The sequence below is a fragment of the Terrapene carolina genome, unplaced genomic scaffold (assembly GCF_002925995.2).
Source record: "Terrapene carolina triunguis isolate 2854851 unplaced genomic scaffold, T_m_triunguis-2.0 Scaffold179, whole genome shotgun sequence".
Taxonomy (NCBI): Eukaryota; Metazoa; Chordata; order Testudines; family Emydidae; genus Terrapene; species Terrapene triunguis.
The window spans coordinates 12,409,830-12,430,395 of record NW_020664530.1 but is presented as its reverse complement, the minus strand read 5'-3'; the positions used below and the strand labels follow the sequence as shown (position 1 = coordinate 12,430,395).

At 41.0% G+C, this 20,566-nt stretch overlaps 1 protein-coding gene across 3 annotated transcripts in view; it reads left to right on the top strand.

Annotated features, from left to right (window-relative positions):
• LOC113406994 (protein cordon-bleu-like) overlaps nt 1-20,566 on the top strand; it is a 237,895-nt gene that overhangs the window by 211,316 nt on the left and 6,013 nt on the right. For all 3 annotated transcript variants that reach the window (XM_026654020.1, XM_026654019.1, XM_026654021.1), the window contains 4 exons: nt 12,579-12,682; nt 14,013-16,045; nt 16,723-16,842; nt 18,779-19,033. In XM_026654020.1, the coding sequence (XP_026509805.1) occupies nt 12,579-12,682; nt 14,013-16,045; nt 16,723-16,842; nt 18,779-19,033 (2,512 nt within the window). The remainder of the gene's footprint in view (nt 1-12,578; nt 12,683-14,012; nt 16,046-16,722; nt 16,843-18,778; nt 19,034-20,566) is intronic.

The following is a 20,566-nucleotide window of genomic DNA, read 5'->3' as shown; positions in this document are numbered from 1 at the left end:
AAATTGGCAGGGGAGAAGGGGGAGACATTTTTGGATCAACCCAAAAATGAAGTATTTTGACATTTCTGGTGAATGGGGGAGGGGGGAGATTTTGTTTTGATTTCAAGCATTTTAACGTGTTTTCAATAAAATTAAAGGACATTTCTAAACAAAAAGTGGTTTTGAACCAAAACATTTATTTTCAAAAATGTCTGAACAAAATGTTTCTTTTTTTTATCAGCTTTGTTCTTTTTCAAAAGGAATAGCTCACTGATGTGTGAAGTGTTTTAGTGTCACCAAATCTGCATTTTTGGCAGGAAAAAGTTTTGGACAAAAAATTTCACCCAGCTCTGCCGAGTGCCCATGCTGGAGTCCTATTGCCTTCATAGGGCTTTGCCCATGCACAATGAGCAGCTGGCCGGGTCACTAATTTTCAAAACTGTAATTTCATGTCTGTTTTGGGGTTAAGAAGAGCACTGCACTGGAAATCCAGTCTATTCTGGGCTCTGCCATCAACTTGCTGTGTGACTTTGGGCAAGTCACTTCACCTTTCTGTGCCTCTGGTTTCCTTTTCACCATTTGTCTGTTTTAATTGTAAACTCTTAGGGGCAGAGCTTGTTTCTTGCTATGGGTATGGCTACATTGAAGCTGGGAGGTGTGATTCCCAGCTCACGTAGACATACCTGTGCTAGCTCTGCTTGAGCTAGTATACTTAAAATAGGAGTGCAGCCGGTGTAGCATGAGTGCCGGCTCGGGCTAGACCCAGGGGTCTGGGCAGTTGTACACAGTTGGCTAGCCCAAGCTGCCACCGTACTACCCTGGCCTCACTGCTATTTTTAGGTGGCATCTCAAGCAGAGGTAGAGGGTACGTCTATGCCTAAGTGTTTTCACAGCGCCTAGCACAATGTACTCCTGGTTTCAGTTGGGGGCCTTAGGGTCTACCATAATAGAAAAAATGATTGTAAGCATCATTAAGCATTGACCCTGAACACGCTTTCAGCCTAACTCTCTTCCTTAATATCCCTCTTTGCAACTGACTTCTTTTGGTTAGCGTCTTATCACATACCTGCTCACAAAATTTTAATATATAGTATTATATGAATAATAAGCAAACCACAGAGAAGTTAAAACGTTGCATACATAGCAATAAACACATCTCATGATCTCTCACAGTTGTAACTCCTGTCCTCCCATACCCCTTCTTTTCCCATTCTTTGTTTGGTGTCAGCACGCCAGCTCCTTGGGGCAAGGATCGGTCAGTGTTATATATCTGCAAAGCATCATGCACACCTACTGTGTGGAACTGTATAAATAATTACACACAAAAATGCTGTGTTAAAAGACTATTATTCAGGTTGTAAAATCAAGCAGTCAAAAGTTAGGCTCTGCTAGTGCAACCTTCATTTGGCCCCCTTGTGCTTTTGTATTATGACATAGTCTTTAATCACATGATCACATATTATTTTTTCTGCAGGACCCCCATTTCGTGCACAGAATGGATAGTGCTCACTTAATGAGCAGCTATTCAATATTTTGTTTTATCCTCTTTGCTCAGTTTGAGGCCCTGTGCCTTATTTACTGCACACTATTCAAACCCTGCTCTGAAGTCAGAATTATTAATTTCCTCATGAGCTTACCTATGGTGCTCATCACTCTTGTATACAAGTACTTCCTGAATACTAATTAATTTATTTTCACAGCCCCCCACTGAGGTGTGGGGTTGGCATTACCCCCATTTTATACATGGGAAATTGAGACACAGAGAGATTAAGGTCAAAAGTGTCCACTAATTTTGGGTTCCCATTTCAGACTCCTAGGACCTGATTTTTCAGAGTACTTAGTAGTATATAGCACTTAATGTGTTCAAATATAGCTCCTGCTGACCTTGAAGTTGCAATTCTGAGTGCTCAGAATTAGCGCTGGGTGAAATGTTTTTAGCAAATAACGTTTTTGATGAAAAATGCTTTTTGGGGGGCTCCAAAACCATTTGCAGATTTGGGTCAAATTTGAATAATAGTTTCAGCCAAAGAACTATGGGGGGAAATCAAAAAAGTCCAAACGTTTTTCTTTGACTGTTTTGAACCATTTCATTTTGGCTTTTTCATTTTGAAATGTCATTCTATTTTGAAATCTGACCAATTTTTTAAGACACACAAACACACACACACACACACACAGGTGAAAACCACCCAAAATTGTCCAAATTGAACCAAAAAACTTGGGGGGGGAAATGGTTCCAGTTGACCAAAATATTTTAAGATCCACCACACAGACCTTTGTCACTTGAGCTAACAAAGTAAATGATAGCACTAGTAGGTTGCCATCCTGTATGTAGACAAGCACTAGAAGGGGATGAGAGACACACTTTCCCAGTGGGTTTCACTTTTGCACATATTTGCTGACAGCAAAGAAAAGGGGAGACTCAGGAATCTTGGCTTCCATTCTAGGCTCTGGAAGGCAGTGTGTCTAGTGGGGACAGACTGTTCTGCCCATTTCCTATAAGCCTGACCCCTTCTGCCCCACCCTCTCCAACCTCTGTCTGCCTTGTCTCTTTCGCACACCTGGCTTCTTGTCTTAGTCCCAGTCTCCTTGGCCAGCCAGTCCTGATCTCTCTCTCCAGACTCACTGTCTGAGTCTCAATTTATTCCACAACTCGGTCTCCCCCCACTCTACTTACCCAGCCAGTCCCAGTTCCCCCATCACGCCCAGCTCCTTGTCCCCAGTCTCCTTGCCCAGTCAGTCCCAGTTTCTCTTGCCTGGCTTCTCATCCAAACTCTCTCCCTCACCTCACTAGTTCCCAGTCACAGTCTTCATCCCCAGGCTCCTCATCTAATCTCGCTCACCCACAACCCTAGCTCTTTGTCCCAGTTCTCCCTCTGCACCCTAGCTCCTTGTCAGATCTGTCTCATCCCTCCCATCTCCCTCCACTGGTTCCTAGTCCCAGTCTCCCCTCAAGCTGTGTCCAAACTCGATTTCCCCTCCATCAGCCAAATGATTTACAGTCCCCCTTCTTGGTCTCTCACCAGTTTCCAGTCCCATTCTTTCCCCCACAGCTCCCAGTCTTTTGCCCAACCAATTAGCCTCTTTCTCTGTGGCTCCTGTCCCAGGTTTCCCACCAAATTAGTCCCAGTATCCCCCACTCCAACTCCCTGTCCCAGTTTCTCTCCCTTCTCCAGCCCCAGTCTCACCAGACTCCTTGTTCTCTCCCCCGTTTCCCACGTTTATCCCCTCTGCATTTGAATCAGATTACTTCCTCCCTCACAGTTCCTGGGCGCAAGTAATGTGGTCACTGAGAGCACAGGACAGACGCTCCCTGGTCTGACTTCCAGTGCCTGACCCCACCCTTGTCCAGAGGGGCAGGGGGAGCAGCCATTACAGGAAAGGTCCAGGTTCTCCCATGTAACCCTGGATTGGAGCATACTCAGTCTCACTGTGGGAATGGCTTTGGTGCATACTCTAGGTCATCACTAGGAGCTGAGAGGCTCGAGCATGCTCAGTGAGAGCAGAATTCAGAGATTTTAGCTGCTGTTGAGCATATGCAAACTGTGATTTTTCAAAAGCTTCTAACTTGGGCAGATTTTCACAGGAATGCAAAAGGCACATCCCTTAAGAAAGACCACTCAATTCCAAATTTCAAGTCCTTGCTCCAAAGAGATCTCAAGAATTTTTTAGCATGGCAAAACAGCATATTTTTCCCTGGCCTCATTCTCAGAAACAGCCGAATTCCCAAAAAATGCCAGAGACAAACACCCAGCCTTGAAAATTGCAGCCCAAACAGTTAAAGTTCCACAGAGATGTATGCAACTGAAAACAGGGTCTTACAATGGAAAAGTCAGGCAACCTTAATAACAGGCAGTGCTACCAGCCCCACCTATAATAATAATAATAATAATTAATAATAACCAGCTAGAGATTTGTAAATTATGAAGTAGAGGAATGTGCAGATTACAAAGCCAAAAAATGCAGCATTCTTAGCCTGTGACCAGATGTGTAAACCCAACACAGTGCTGAGCCATGAGTTAATAACTGTCCATGGGCTATGGGAAGGGGATTTTTCCCTGGCCTGAGTTATAGTTTCAGCAGTAACGAGTGGAGGCAAATTCCTCCAGGTGAAGCTGATTGAGGGCATGAAAAAAATCTATTGGGATCAATTAATGACCTGGATTCTAATTAAGGAGCCTATTTCCTCTCTTTCTTGGGGAGTTTGTAACACCTGACTCTCATCCGAGTAGGTGAGGGTATTGTGAGCAGGAGGAGAAGGGTCTTTTTGTTACCAATCTGAGAAAGTGTTGTTCTGTTGTTACAGAGCTGATTGGTTTTTGATGGGCTGATGATAAAAGAGTAGGGGTGGGTGAACTTGTGCCTAATTTTCAGCCCATTTAAACTTGAATGATACAAGCTTTGTGTTCCTTAGGGAAAATGGGAACGGGGAGAAGAGGGGGGAAATGTAATGATGAAATTCAAGCAGAAAGTGGTCAGAGTGAAAAACAAATATAGAGAAACTAGTGGAGGAAGAGCAGAGAGGAACATAGAAATTCTAATGAAAAATGAATATCGCACATAGAACATTTATGCCACTTGTGACAGCCTAGCATTGGGACAGGGGAGAGTTTTTATAGAATGATGGAAAGGGGCCTGAAGAGGTCATCTAGTCCTGCCCAACTGCCCTGGGGCAGGATCAAGTAAACCTAGACCACCCCTGACAGGTGTTTCTCCAGCCTCTTCTTAAAAATCTAAGTATCTTTATACTTAGACAGTGTTTCATAATATCTTTTTTACTGCACATTAAGCAAATTACTTGTTGTCCTACCTTTGGTGGACATAGAGGCCAACTGATCATTGGTCTTTATAACAGCCCTCAGATATTTGAAGACTGTTATCAGGTCTTCCCTGAGTCTTCTTTTCTCAAGACGAAACATGCCCAGTTTTTTTTAACCTTTTCTCATAGGTCAGGTTTTCTAAAGCTTTTATCATTTTAATTGCTCTCTTATGGATTCTGTCCAATTTGTCCACATCTTTCTTAAATTGTGGCACACAGACCTGGAGATAGTACTCCAGCTGAGGCTCCCACCCACGGTGCTGGGTAGAGCAGGAAAATTACATCATGTGTCTTCAATACAACACTCCTACTAATATATCCCAGAATGATATCAGCCTTTTTTGTAACTGCATCATATTGTTGATTCATATTCAATTTGTGATCCACTATAACTCTCAGATCCTTTTCAGCAGTAGTACTGCTTAGACAGTTATTCCCTATTTTGTAGTTGTGTGTTTGATTTTTTTTAATTCCTAAATGTAGTACTTTGCACTTGTCTTTATTGAATTTCATCTTGTTGAATTCAGGCCCTTTCTCCAATTTGTCATGGTTTTTTTGGAATTCTAATCCTATCCTCCAAAGTGCTAGCAACTCCTCCCAGATTGGCATCATCTTCAAATTTTATAAACGTGCTCTTCACTCCATTATCTAAGTCATTAATGAAAATATTGAAAAGTACCGGACCCAGGATTGACCCCTCTGAAACCTCACTAGATATGTTCCGGCACACTCTCACCATTTTATAGTGATCCATTGATAATGACTCTTTGAGAATGGTCTTTTAACCAGTTTTGCACCCACTTTATACTGTACTAATTTAATATAGATCTCATTTCCCTAGTTTGTTTATGAGAACGACACGTTGGACTGTACTATCCATAATACATAGGAGAGGTTTTATTTTAGCGAGGTAAAAAGGACATTTTACTTTATCTGAATTGTGCTTATAGGGAAGAAATAGGTTAAAATGGGAGAACTTGGGGGACTGGAAATTACTTTTATGAACCCGGCAAATGTTTGAGAGGTTCACAACCCTCAGATTCTACAAATATGGTTTATTTCCATCCTTTCCTTCTCTATCTCTGGCTTCCTCCTCCCTTCGTTCCTCCCCTCCTCTCCCCCCCCCATCTTAAAAATCTGGAGATGTTCATGCATTTCTTTGCTGACTGATGCACATAGAGGGAAGATGATGATGAAACTATTATTCTAAAGTAATAGACATTCACAGTCATTAGAGTAACAATCCAAGCTAGCCTTTTAATTAAATGTATACATAAGCAAAGTGTCTTGTGCTTGTGAAATTGTAGAATCTTTCACATGTAAGGAAGTGTGGTATTGATAAAGGTGCAGTGCCGGGAGTTAGGAGATCAAGATTCTGGCTCAGATTTTTGGTGCTCAACCGTAGACAAGTACTATAACCTCACAGTACCTCAGTTTCCCCATCTTTAAAACTGGGGTAATATTTCTACACTCCAAAGTGGTATATTGTGGGTTGATTCATTAATGTTTGTATGTAAAGCACTCGGATAATATTAGATGGGAGGCCTTAAGAAATGCAAAGTAGTAATATATATTAAGCAGCAACATTTTTAATTTCAGTGTGGTGTTTTTTGACCAATGAACATGAGAGACCTATAGTAGGAATGCATATTATTTTTGCTACAAAGAAGCAACCCAATTTTTCTCTCAAATATACTCATGCAGTTCCCATTAAAATCAATTGGTGGTAATGCTTATATATCTGAGGGCAGAACTGGGCCCATATATCCTAATCTTGACAAGCCAGTTACTCTTTAAGAATGGGAAATAGATGTATTCAACCTTTCTGCACACTTTTACCCTCCTATAAATATAATACACTCCAATAAACCTGATAACCAAACTCTCCTGTGTCCAAAAAGGAAGTGCTGCTTGCCTTTTATTCTCCTTTAACAACATGAAAAGCAGGGATATGTGGCATTCAGACAATCGCAGAATACAGACCAAATATTTTTTCTTTTCTTCTATTTGCCTGTCACTTTCAGAAACCTTGCATTAAAGACAAATGATGACTTTATTATCTAACCAGTCCCAAATGGAATGTACTTTCCAATACATTAACAGCATACAGTTTGGCACTGTTTGCAGGTTTTGGTCATATGAAGCTGGAACATTAAAAGTTTTCACACTGAAGTTCACTTGCACCTCAGAAAGGAGGGAGTAGACTTGGGGAGAAAGGAGATCATTTTCTAACTTTTTTGGCGGAGGGAAGGGGTCAGAATTGGAGGTGTCAAACTGTAGGCTGCCCTCTGGGAATGTGGTTGCCTAACTGTGATGTTTTTCAGCCTTTGCGTTCTCTTTCAAATGGCAAATCAAAAAGCCCCTTCACCTCTGACAAGATGAAGAGGAAAACAAATGTTTTCAAAGGTTTTGGAGGACTGTTGGCTAATTTGGAAAACAGCTACTTCCACCATTAAAAAGCATTTAGCTACATTAATTACAAAAGCCTGTCCAAATGGCAATACAATACATGGAGGTTGTCTGGGGTCCCCACTGAGACTTAGTTTAAATAGAAAGCCTTATTCACAAGGATGCTCTTTCAAAAACATGTACTCAGGGGAGCTTAAACTCATTCAATATCTATCTTGTTATGTAGCTCCCATTCCCATAGTACTACCTGAGTGTCCTCCAAGCATTTCTTCTCACGTCACTTCTGTGAGATAGGGAAGGATCATTAGTCCCATTTTACAGATGAACTATTGAGGCACAGAGAGAGAAAGTGTTTTGCCCAACACCACACAAGAAAGTCTGTGGAAGAAAAGGGAATTGAAGCTAGGTCTCTTGAGTCCCTGTCCGTTGTTTTAATCATAGGATCATCAGGCTGGTTCCTCCAAGCTACTGACTGCCTCTTGTGAGGTGCCAAGTGCTCTCAACACCCATTCAAGTAGCCCCCCTCAGTGGAAGTCATCAGTGCTCAGCACCTTTCAAGATAGGGTCCACGATTATTTAGCATAGATGAGCCTTGTGCCAAGAATGGACATCTGGGAACTACTAACCGGGGTCTTTTGATATTACTGGATGGGGTAGAAAATCAGCATGACTGTTCTTAAGGCAGTTCACATAGCCCTGTGTTACCCATTGTGTTTTTCAGCTACACTGTTCTTGTTTTGCAGCCATCCACATCTGATGCTATATATCGAGCTTTCCATAACTCTTTGGAAATGCTCTTAATTCAGGATTGGGTTAATTTGATCATGTGCTAAAACCCAAAGAAGTCGCTCTAAATATAATATAATGGCAGCGTCTCTGACTGCAATTATAGTGCCTTTAACTGTTTAAAAAGTAAAGCAGTATTTATGACTAGATGTATCTGAGCTTTTTCTCTTCCCCCTTTGAATTAAACTTTCTCATAAAAGTCCTTCTTGTGTGGTGCTAATTTGACAAAATGCTGCTGTAACTTTCATTTTGTCTCCAGCTGAGAGAGTGACTGCGGAGGAATAATTATATGCTGTGGCCTCAGCTCAGTGAAACATTAAAGTCAGTAGGTGAGCAGTTGCTGCACTCCATCCTTTGCTCTTGCATGGATCTCTGCTAATCTACATAAGGAATATAGCGAGCAGCGTCCTGGAGCTGTGCACGTTTGCTCTTTCTAGCTTGGCTAAAAACTCAGCAGTGCTGTAATTTTCAGCACCTCGTATTGTATGAGAAAAGCAACCTAAAGTTTATCATGTTCTTTCCCAAATGAAAAAAAGTGTGTGAGAAAATGCCATTGCTAATGTTTATCCAGCATGTAAAACACAATATCAGAATAAATCTTATGTTTGTCTTGGATTCTAGCCAAAACAGAACTGTCAACAAAAGAAAAAGCTAAAGGGTAGAGAGGGAGGGTTTAAAAAGAAATTAAAGGCTCTTTTGTTTTCTTTTGCTAAATACTGTCGTGTGAAAAGTAGTTTTAAGCCTATTTATATGTCACGTGAGCTACTGGAAACCCCTAGATCTTCCCCTCACCCAAGACACACACACTTGATAATTTTGAAACACATGATAATTTTGAGAAGAGCCCTAATATTTGTATATGGACACTGCAAGGTTTTGGGGGGCGGGGAGGAGAATTAATCTTGTTAGAATTAAGAAATGCACAAAAAATTGCACCTTCCCTAAAGCCTTATGCTTAAGAGAAAAATAATAATAGTACAGTACTTTCATTTCCAAAGCACTCTACAAGCAACTAATTTTCTTCGTAACATTCCTATGAGTTAGGTATTGTTATCTCAGTTTTACAGCTAGGGAAATTGAGGCACAGAGTTTAGGAAGCAGACAATACTCTGTCACTGCACAAGTGCACAGAGAAATTGGGAAGAAATCCCTGCCCATTCTGTGCCTATTAAGGGGAAGTAATAATTTAGCTGTAAGGGCCAAATCCAGCATCTTGGAAAGGCTTTTACTGATTTCAATGAGAGATGGATTGGATTCTACACAACATCCCTGAGACCACACAGTGAGTCCATACTACAGCTAGAATTGGAACTCAAGACTTTCTGGTTCCTAGCCCCTGAGCACAATCCACTAGATTTTGTCTGTAATGCCACTCTCCTATGTATTTTAGGAGACTGAATGAACACTGTCAGAATAAAACATAAGTTACTCCCAGGGGCATTCTGCAACAAAAAATTAAAATTCTGTGCCCCGAAAAAAAAATCTGTGTACAATATTTTAAAATTCTGCAAATTTTATTTTTCAAAATAACACTACATAATCATGCCAGTTTCAATTATTTTGGTAATTTATTTCAAAATACCTGTTAGCAAGTATGTCTGTAACAATACAGACACACACAAAAATTCCCCCAGGAGTAGAGAGTTAAAAAAAACCCTATGACAGCCCAGTTCCTGTTTCTCTGCCCCCTTCCCCTGAGCCTAGCCAGGGGGCTAGACACCCACAACCCCTCCCCCGCAGAGTCCAGCCATGGTCCCTGCCCCCAGCCAATATATCTAAACCCCCTCCCCCGGCCCAGATATCCACACCCTCCCCAAGCCAAGTCTGATGCTCGGTCCCAGGCTTGCACACAGTTTCCTGTGCACCACCCTCTCCTTCCCTCAGGGCATGCTGGGAATTGCAGCTGTCAAAAACCCTTTAGCTCCCTCCCCCTCCCCTCCGCAGTGTCTCTTAGGTGTGAGCTGGGCTCTGCCCGGTCCAGCGGCCCCTAATGGCTGCCAGCAGCACTGCAGCCCATTTCTGTGGGGGAAGGAAATTCTGCCTGCACAACATTAATTTCTGCAAAATTCTGCATTGGGCGGTGGCATAGAATTCCCCCAGGAGTAATAAGGTTTTTGGGGCAGCAGGGAGGGATTATACATAAAACAGGAAGGAATAGTTTGGACTCTGGGGTCAAGAGGATGAGAGAACAAACAGCACATGACAGGTATTAATCATGAGGTTTAGTGCACTGCTGGAATTTGCTTAGATACTACGGTGATGAGCGCAGTATGAGAACCTATACATAATAGAACTCTGCACTAAGTCTGGATAACAGCTCCTTGCTTAGGCCTGGTCCAACAAAGAGCTTAGATAGTTCGGTAACTTTTCTCAAATAATTAATTCCATTTACTTCATGTTTTTTGTAAGATTGGGGCCTTGCATCCTCTGACTTCTGCACTGAAACCTTCACTTCTTCAGCCTGTAGATCAGATGAGGATGAACCTGTCTTTTCTTGCTCCCTTGCCTTTCCATAGGTCTGTTGACAAGAAAACTCAGGTTAACATAAGCATTGCAATGTGACTGATGATTAACACATGTAGGGCCTGATCCCAGATGGTGTTGAGCATCTTCAACTCCCATTGGCTTCGGTGGATGATCAGCACTTCCTAAGATCTGGCCCATTGTGTTGTTGAAGCAATGTATATATACTGTTTGCAGTCTGTTTCCTATATAACATTTTGGTTTGTCAGTTCTTTCTCAAATAGATTTTGGTTACTGGATTTGATCCCAATTCAGTATGGCACTTAAACTTTGCTTTCAGATGGACTTACATGCCTGCTTGCTTAAAGTTAAGCAGGTGTTAAAGTGCTACGTTTTAACTCGATTATTATTCAGCACATCGTCAAATGCTTTGCTGAGCTGGTGTCTTTGGCCATGGCAAACATCTGAAAAATGTTCTGGGGCTTATTTATTTATGTATTGGCATAGACTGGGGGCTTGATTCTGATCTCACTTATACCAATTTACTTATATAACTTCAGGGGAGTTACTTCTGATTTACGCTGGTGTAAGTGAGAGGAGAGTCAGGCTCAAGGAAGATGGCACAAAGATGGAAGAGGAGAATAGTATAAATTGAACATACAGGAAAGAGGCTTTGGAGGAGCGTAGGTAGTGGGTGGGGGAGCAAATGGAAACCGAGCAGATGTGGACAGGAGCTAGTTGTACAGTGCCTGGGTGAGGATAAGAAGTTTGACAGGCAAAGGGAAGCTAATGAAAGGATTTGAGAATGGCTGGAGCAGGAAATTATTTTGTCGGTAGCCTAAGCACAAGGACAAATCCTAACTGGGATGTCACAGATTAGCAAGTTATGACTTAAAATGAGGAATAAGGAGAACGAATAAACAAACTCCTAGGGCAGGGGAGGCCAACCTGAGCCTGAGAAGGAGCCAGAATTTACCAATGTACATTGTCAAAGAGCCACAGTAATACGTCAGCAGCCCCCTATCAGCTCCCCCCTCCCCCCGTCCCCCGCCACTCCCAGCGCCTCCCACCCACTGGCAGCCCTGCCAATCATCGCCTCCCCCTCCCTCCCCGCACCTCCTGATCAGCTGTTTCCTGGCATGCAGGAAGCTCTGGGGACGGGGGGAGGAGCGAGGGCATGGCAGGCTCAGGGGAGGGGGGGCAGGGCCTGTGGCAGAGCCAGAGGTTGAGCAGTGAGCACCCCCTGGCCCATTGGAAAGTTGGCGCTTGTAGCTCCAGCCCCGGAGTCAGTGCCTATACAAGGAGCCGCATGTTAACTTCTGAAGAGCTGCATGTGGCTCCAGAGCCACAGGTTGGCCACACCTGTCCTAGGGTGAAATCCTGGGTCCACTGATGTGAGTGGCAAAATTCCCACTGACTTCAATGGGGTCAGGATTCCACCTCTAAGAAAAAAGATCTTGTTGTCACACAAATATCACTGGTATTTTTTTTTTTTTAAAAAGACAATTGAAGAAAATATGAGAGACCTGATTCTGATTTCACACTGATTTTAAACCATTGCATAACTTCATTGAAACCAGGGGTGTTACTGTTGATTACACTGTTATATTTGAGAGAATAATCAGGCTTATAATAAATATGATTAGAACTGTCTCCAAAGAGATTAGTTACTCCCTTTTCCTCCCCTCAGAATGAAAAATGGATGTTTAACAGACCTTAATTGTATTTATTTTTAATTGCAATTCATATGTATGTACATTGTGTGCACAATACATGTAGCAGCCTGCTTCAAAATGACACAGATATGCAAACAGTTTCCATTTGGGCACTCTCCTTTGTACAGACTTCACAGTGAAACTGAGCCATTTCTTTGTGACAAGCTTTATTAATCCTAATCTTTTGATCACCAGCACACTGAGAAACCACAAAGATCCCACAGTGCAAAGGTACTTTAATAAGAGACATGGTTGTATCAGTATGGTGTGTGCCTGTAGCTCTGCATGGGTTTTGTTCTTTGGGGGTATGTGCTGCACATCTACAATGAAACCAAAGGGGTTGAAATGAGAATGGATTTCAGAGTGACAATGCAAAAATAACCCCACCATTTTTCTCTTTCAATTAGTAGCAGAGATGAAGAAACGACTGCAGCTAAGAATGACAATGAGGATGTATTCATTGCGGCACGACTCCAACAGACTTTGGCTGAACTGGATGAAGATTTAGAAGGTAGGGAACTGTGTCAGCTACAGAAGTTGTAAGGCATGGCAAAAATATATGGAGTCAGTTTCTGCCCTGTGCATGTGCAAGGTTTTCATGGAAGTCACTGGGAGCTACACATATATCTGTGAGCAAAACTTGACCCACACTATACATTTTTGCTACTCCAACCCATATTGTTTTGCTTCTAGATCAAATCAGTATCCTTAGACTGCTATTATCTATTTATCCAGATATTTATATGGACATCACTGTATATGAGTGCCTGCTACCAGAAAGGTAGCACTTTATGGGCCACATTTTCTGCTGGCATATTTTCACTGACTTCAGTGGAAGTAGAGAATTTGGCACTATGTTTGTGATCAATGTGCTATATGTAGTTTGCAACTTTGTAGCGGGATCCTATCATTTTACACCACACAAACTGCGTATATTTCGTCAGGATCAAATGGAGAAGGGGGGATGTTTTCTGTGTGATATTTCAACTGCATTCCTACATGTAGTTTAAAGTTAGAACTCTAAAATCCTGACCAGAATAGATAAAAAGAGACTAAATGTCATCACAAAGAAATACCCTGCTTCCTAACCACCTGTGATAAATCAAAATATCACACAATTATTTTTGATGCAAAATTATGTGAACCCTTCTTTAAACCTCATAATTTTGCAGCATCTTAGAATGCAGTGGGCCTGATTATGATCTCACTTATGGGAGTTTTATACCATTGCAAGTCCATTAAGTTGAGTGTAGTCACTCTTGATTTATACCAAAGTAATTGAAAGAAGAAATAAACCCAATAGCTCCTTTCACAGTGAAATTGTTACAGTCCTGGATGATGATGGGAGGGCGGGATGGTAGAAAAAGAAATGTAAGTTCAGTTTCTTTGTTGGCTTGCTTGAGGTGGTCCCTCAGACAGATTGTTTTTATTAACCAGGTTTGAAAATCATAATTGAGAGATATTTGCCATTTTTCTGAAATGCTCCTTTGGAATATTGCGGTGAAGTATTTGTCACTGAGACGTTAGTGAAAGTTAAGGTATAAACAATAGACTAAATTCTACCCTCAACTACACATATGAGATTCCCATTGGCCACATCAGGAGGTGTGCACGCACAATAGGCTGATGATAATCATCAACCAGACAGTAAAATGTATGCAGATACTGCTTTTTTCTTACAACAGGAACACGTATGGAAACTTGTGAACCGGTATGTCGTAAGTTATGTAAGTGTGATCAAAATCCTGATTTGTTGATTGTCTAACCCATCTTTGAGTATTTGACAGTGATGTTGCACGAATCTGACCAATTTGTGAAAGTTTTTGTTTATATTTTTGCAGCAATGGAAGGTATACATTATGAAGCAGATAACGACTCTGTATCAAGCCACACAAATGGGGCGTCTAGCCCACATTTCAGCGATGCAGACACTGCTCAAGATGCTGCCTTTGTTGTTCCAGTAACAATTATAGATGAGATTCTGGATATTAACGCAGTAGGTCCAATTGAAGATGAAGAGAATGCATTACTCCCTAACGCAGATGATGAAGATATGTCAGCTGATTCCATTAATTTAGGGAACTTTACAAATAATAGTGCAGGGTCTTTTGATAAGAAACATGTAGATGGTGGATCTCTGAGCATATCCATGGACTTAATTCACCAGCAGTCCTCTGACGATGTATCTAAACCCCTGCCCGTAGAACAGAGGCGAGAGATGTTTGAATCTCTTACATCCTCGTTTGAAAAGAGAAATGAAAACAACCTGGGACTGGAAAACACCTATAAAAATGGTGTTAGTTCTGAGGAATGCAAACCCATTCTGATTTCTTCTCACCTCAAGCCTAAGACTCAAATCCACATAGCAAGAGAGAAAACAAATCCATGTAATGAACAAAATAGTCAGGAAAGATTCTTGAACAAAATGAAAACAGAATTGGAATTCAAGCCCCCATCAACCAAAACAACTGAGGAGAAAGAAGATATCCTGTCACCACCTCTGTGGGGTCACCGTGCCCCTAGTTCTGTAACAAGCTATGAACCTAAAGTAGGTCTGACAACCTTTAAAGTTGTCCCTCCCAAACCTGAAATAAAATACTTCGATAGAGGTAATTCTTTCTCCACTGGTGCCATTAAGATAGATGACCTAGGCAACTTGATGATTCCAAATGCTGGTAACAAGAACACGTCAGATATTTCGTCCAATGAAACTGAGGGACCTCTTATTGGGAGAGTAAAGGAATTCTGGAGGTCAAACTCTTCAGGAAAACAATCTGACAAGTCTATAGAACATAATTCTAAAAAGTCAATAGTCACTGTGAGCTCCCAACCCTTTCATTCAAAATTTGAAAGCAAACCTATCTCTCTAACAGATCCAAAACCTATACCATCGCAACCAGTTACTTCAAATGTGGCTGAAAGGCATTTTGAGTTCGAAAGAATCAAACCACCTGTGCCAGCCACACAGTCTCAGGTAAAAACGTCAGTGTCCCCAACAATTACCAAGGACAAGACAGAGTTCCCATTTCTAAAGCCTTCTAAAAGAACTTCAAGCCATTATGTTGCCTCTGCCATTGCAAAACGCCTAGATTCACTTACATTTAAGACTGATTTGATAGAGAAGCATGATAAAGAGGAGAATAATCATGAAGAAAAATTGATAAAAACTGGAGCAGAACCTCTCCCCAAAGGATGCATTATTATGGCCAAAAACAGCCCTATGGAAATAAAACCAGCAGAAATGAGAGACTCTTATTCAAATATTTTTACTTGCAGTCACAAAGCATCAAATAGCAGGTTGACGCTTGGTGATAATTCTGCTGTGAAAAACAAAGCAGTGAACATCAGGTTACTGAATCAGACAACCCCTGTAGGTTTCTATAAACGGAGTATCAGTGTACCAACTAAATCTTCTTCAACGGATAACAGGACTGCAGAAGGCGATCACAGTTTTAACAGCAAACATAGTATAGTTGATAAAAACACACATCCTTTGTCTGATCAGAAATATGAGAAGACAGACCATACTAATTCTTTCTCATCGTTCACATCACCTGATCTCCCAACACCTACATCCTCTTCCAGCTCATTGTTAAGGCCCACTAAATGGCATCCTGCTAACAATATACAAACTAAATCTTCAGAAGCATTGTCAGAGCTAAATATTATGCCTGTGAATAACCACGTCATTTCTCAAAGGGATGAGAAGCCTGACAGTATAAATAAATCTGATGTCACTGTACAGACCGATATCTTTGGGCCAAAGAAGAAGTTTAAACCCATTATCCAGAAACCAGTTCCGAAAGATACATCTCTGCACAGCACTTTAATGGAAGCCATTCAGACTGCAGGAGGAAAGGAGAAACTCCGAAAGGTAAAGTGGAGACTTCATTTAGGCCATTGAAACTGGAGAAAGCCTGTATTCACTGGAGTAGACAGCAGCCTATTTTATAACTGGTACTCTTGTTGATGTGCTGTAGTACACGTAATATTTAAAACATTTATAATAGCAAAATTCAGAACCAGGCCACTGGTTATTCCGCACGTACTGTATATTGTTATGCAACAGCATAGCCACTTGCACTAGTTAGAATAACCAGAGGAATACAGCTGTACAGTATAAAGAGAGAAGTAATTGAGGTTAACCTAAAAGCCTAACCTGTATTCCTGAAAGTTATATAAACATTGGAATGTGCAGTATATAGGAAACATTTAGCTACACGTCAATGAAAGATATACAATTACTTTATACCATCAAGATTTATTATTTGTTAACTGCTGATACTGTGTTTGGTGTTCTGCACAGTACACAGAGGGCTTGATTCTGCATTCCTGAGCAAAATTTAACTCAGTGGGACCACTTGCTTGAGTAAGTAGTATGCATTATGAATAAGGGTTGCAGAATCAGGCCCAAAGGAAGCTAAGCTGCCTTGCCCACAGAGCTTAAAATACAGATATGTGCTCCGAACAATTTTAATAAAGTATTTTCAAATTACCTTTAAGTAAATATCTAGTAACAACTTGATGGTGTCTATTTTGTTCATACTCTAGAGTTCAGACAGCATGGTAAATGGAAGTCAGAAGAAATCCTCATATGCCGAGCCAGAGAATGAGCATTCAGCCCTGCTGGCAGCAATCAGAGGCCACAGTGGCACCTCAAGACTAAAAAAGGTAAGAAATAGATAAATAGGATCAGTGCTCTTCTCATTGGTTGTTCCTACTGAATGTGCTGGGTGCACGGTGACCTAGAGTGATGCAAAATAATTTGTATTGCAACAAGAAGACCTTAGAAAAAATTATGACAACAAAGCACAGGACTGTAATGTTTACATGATGGGCCAAATTCTGCACTCAGCTATAGAACTTCATTGACTTCACTAGAGTTGTACACTGGTAGCTGAGGGCAAAACATTTTTAATGTGATGGCTAACATTAAATCAAGGTAAACCCAAATTAGTTTAATATGAGACTGCACACTCCAGATACTTAACCCAACAATCTTCAGTTCGGCATTTGCACAGGCTTAGACATTATGGATAAGCTTTTCATGGTAGGAATATGCAGTTTGCACCCCACCTAACTTATGTGTCAACATACCCCACAAATCTATCTACTGGACATATGTGCATGCAAATACTTGATTTCCACATGCACACTCTGTTTATGGTCATTAGTTAGATGCATGCAATGTATACATGCAATTGTATGCAACTAACTACAAATCTGACTTATTTCCCCACAGTTAGATGACGCCTTCTGTTGGAAGAATTTATCTAACCATTTAGGCATCTCTTATTTTTAATAGCCAGAGTCTGAATTGCTCTAACATGAACCTTCACTCAGTTCACTGGCCCAGCCAAGGAAGTGTATTGGGCAAGAAGTGTCCCATCTCCCTGATGCAGTGACTCAAACCATTGCCAACTATCCACACAGCTGGGGATCACTGGATGTCTACCAACCACATAATGTCCCTGTTCTTCCCTATGTGACTCCATTATCCTCAAAGCAACTGTGAATGCCTCATTACTCTTGGGGCAGATAGAATAGACAGCTTCCTCTGATACTGACATCCCACAACACAGTATGTTACCAGAGGCAGAGAAAGAGCAGCCTGGCACACAGCCATTCCAGGACTGAGGAAGGCAAAGGCCACGTTTGCGCGCGCACACGCTACTGAACCGCACGGTATACTGCTTGGGCATAGCTGAGAATCCGTGTGAAGGAAGTTCTGAAAATAAATTGTTGTTGTATCATCAGAGAGACTCTTTCAAATTCTTTTCTCCAGTAAATAAGAGTGGCTTTTTGCATTATTTTTAAGAATATTTTTTAGGAACCATCCATCACTTTTTCACACAATGTGGCCTGTGCTAATTAATGCAATGCATATGTATTGTAGTGGACAGAGTACAGGAATGGAGTACAAGCGCTCCCGAGTTCTTGTTCTGCTATTGGCTCCCTCTTTGGCCTTAGATAATTCACATGCCACTCTCTGCCTCAATTTGCCCATCTGTGAAATGGGGATAATAATATTTACTTTGTGTCCCCACATTTGTCCTGTGAGGATAAATTTGTTAATGTTTGCCAAACACTTTGAGGATAAATAAATTCTTGACATTTATGACATTATCATTGTTATTAATAGCTATTAGGCATATTGTTTAAGACAAAAGGCTGTTGAAAAAAGCACAAGCAAGCTTCCCACCAGGTTGTTTATATTAGAGCAAGCTTCTGCACATATAATTCATGCAGCAATTTTAGGTTAAGGAATTCCAAAGTAACCCAAACTCACACCAAGTCCAACTGTCAGCCTTTTACCTTACACTCCAAGAGTTACAGGATGCTAGAGTTCACAGTAAGTAAAGATTGAGTTTCTGAGACACAGTCAATGCCAAGTCCTTGGTCCTGGTAATCAGCCCAGTTGAGTGATGTGAGAGAGTAGTAACAGATGTTTAAACCAATGAGCAAACAAAAGTTCTACGTGTTTTATATCAGTTGAGCAAACTGAAGGTGGGAGTGGTGAAATAAAAGTGTGCATCAAGTGTCAAATAATGACAATTTAGTGTTATCCCAGATATTAACTATTCATGTTCAACTGTCTTGTTGGTAGATCTCATCATCGGCCTCTGAAGAGCTGCAGAGCTTTAGAAATGCAGAACTGTCCTTGCGAAATAAAGAAGCCTGTCAGGCAGAGCAACTTTGGATCCCCCCTCCACCTGTCCTGCCGCCACCACCACCTCCTCCCAGCCACAAGTCAATGACAGCTCCTAAATTTCCTGTCACTGCTACAAGTAACCCTGGGGAGGCAAGGGAGGCCCTAATGGAGGCTATTCGCTCTGGCGCTGGAGCAGCAAGGTTAAGAAAGGTAAACGTGCTCATCTATATTATCAGCCTTTTCACTGAAACAAGCTGAGGATGCAGTGCTGCTCTGGGAGCAGTTTGCAAGTTGTGCTAGCTATGTTTTTGTTTTTTCTTTTTGCCAACTTAAAGAGATACGTACCATGTTTTCTTTAACTGCAGTGGAAAGATTAGTGCTGCATCTCAAGTCTTTGGACATTAGAGCACATCGCCTCACGTGTGGTTTTCTTCATGTAAGAATAAAATTTGCATACATATTTTTCTTTTGAAGAGGAACGTTAAGATCATTAATTTTAAAAAATCATAGAATTTGGATGACCTCTTCCATTAAATTCTGACAAACTAATAATAATTCCAGTTGACCTCTGAACAAACAGGACCTAGGATAAGCCAGAATTAGGCCCATCTATCTTTCCTCTTAGCCCTTTCCAAAAAACTTGCACCTAAGCAATTTAGGGATAAATATTCACCTTTAATTCCAATAGCGTATCATAGGTTTTGGGATCCAATGCATTCGCCCAGTCAACCACCCTCAAGACTGACTCTGGATCAAACTGTGAGGCCTAATATTCTTGACAGTGTCCCTTTTATGATATGCCAGATTTTTACTAATACATTCCATATCTCTCCTAAATTGTGGTTCTACATAAACTTTGTGAAGAAAATGAAACTTAACCACCCAGTATGCAAGTATGTGCACACAGCGCACATGGTGATTTCCAGACTTTCATACTCTGGTATGAATCAGGAATAACTTCTCTGAAGTTAATAGAATTATACCAGTACAAAGTTCATCTGAGATAAGTTTCAGGCCCTGTGGGGTTTATTCTGGTTTTAGTTGTATGGCTGCAACTCCCAATGGGCCAAATATTGCTCTGAGTTATACTGGTGTATTTTGGAGTCACTGTATTAAACTCTTTGAGCCAGATTCTGTTGTCAAACTGAGTTACTCCTGATTTACACAAATGATGGTGAGAACAGATTCAGGCCCATTGGCTTCAGTGGCTTTATTCCAGAATTCATTCAGTAACTGAATGGACTTTAGCCCATGGACTTTTGGGTATTTGCAAGCACAGATGGAGTTTTCCCACCTTGGGACTCCGCTGATGCAAACCATAAACATATAAATATGATTTAGCCATGTCCATTTTCCCTTTATAAAACAAACTCAGCAATATTATCAACCAATTGATACTATAGCTATAAAAGTTCTAATTTCTTATAAAGTACAACTTTTATAGAGTTATTACTCATTACACAAACAAGTCAGTGTTTCAGGGAACCTCTAAGGGTCCAGCTTCAGCATGCTAAAATAAACCAATTTGTGCAGTTATTTTGCATGTGTAAAATTACACATAATATGCTCTCTTGGGTATGTATAAGGCACCTATCACTTCGGTGTAAACCATCTAACAATGTTATGAAGAAGCAAAAGACTTCAGAACAAATGATGCTTTCTCTCTCCGTTCCACCTGGTTACAGAAAAATGTTGATTTAGATCTTCAGGTATATTTTATGTATTATTGTTTGTTTATTTATC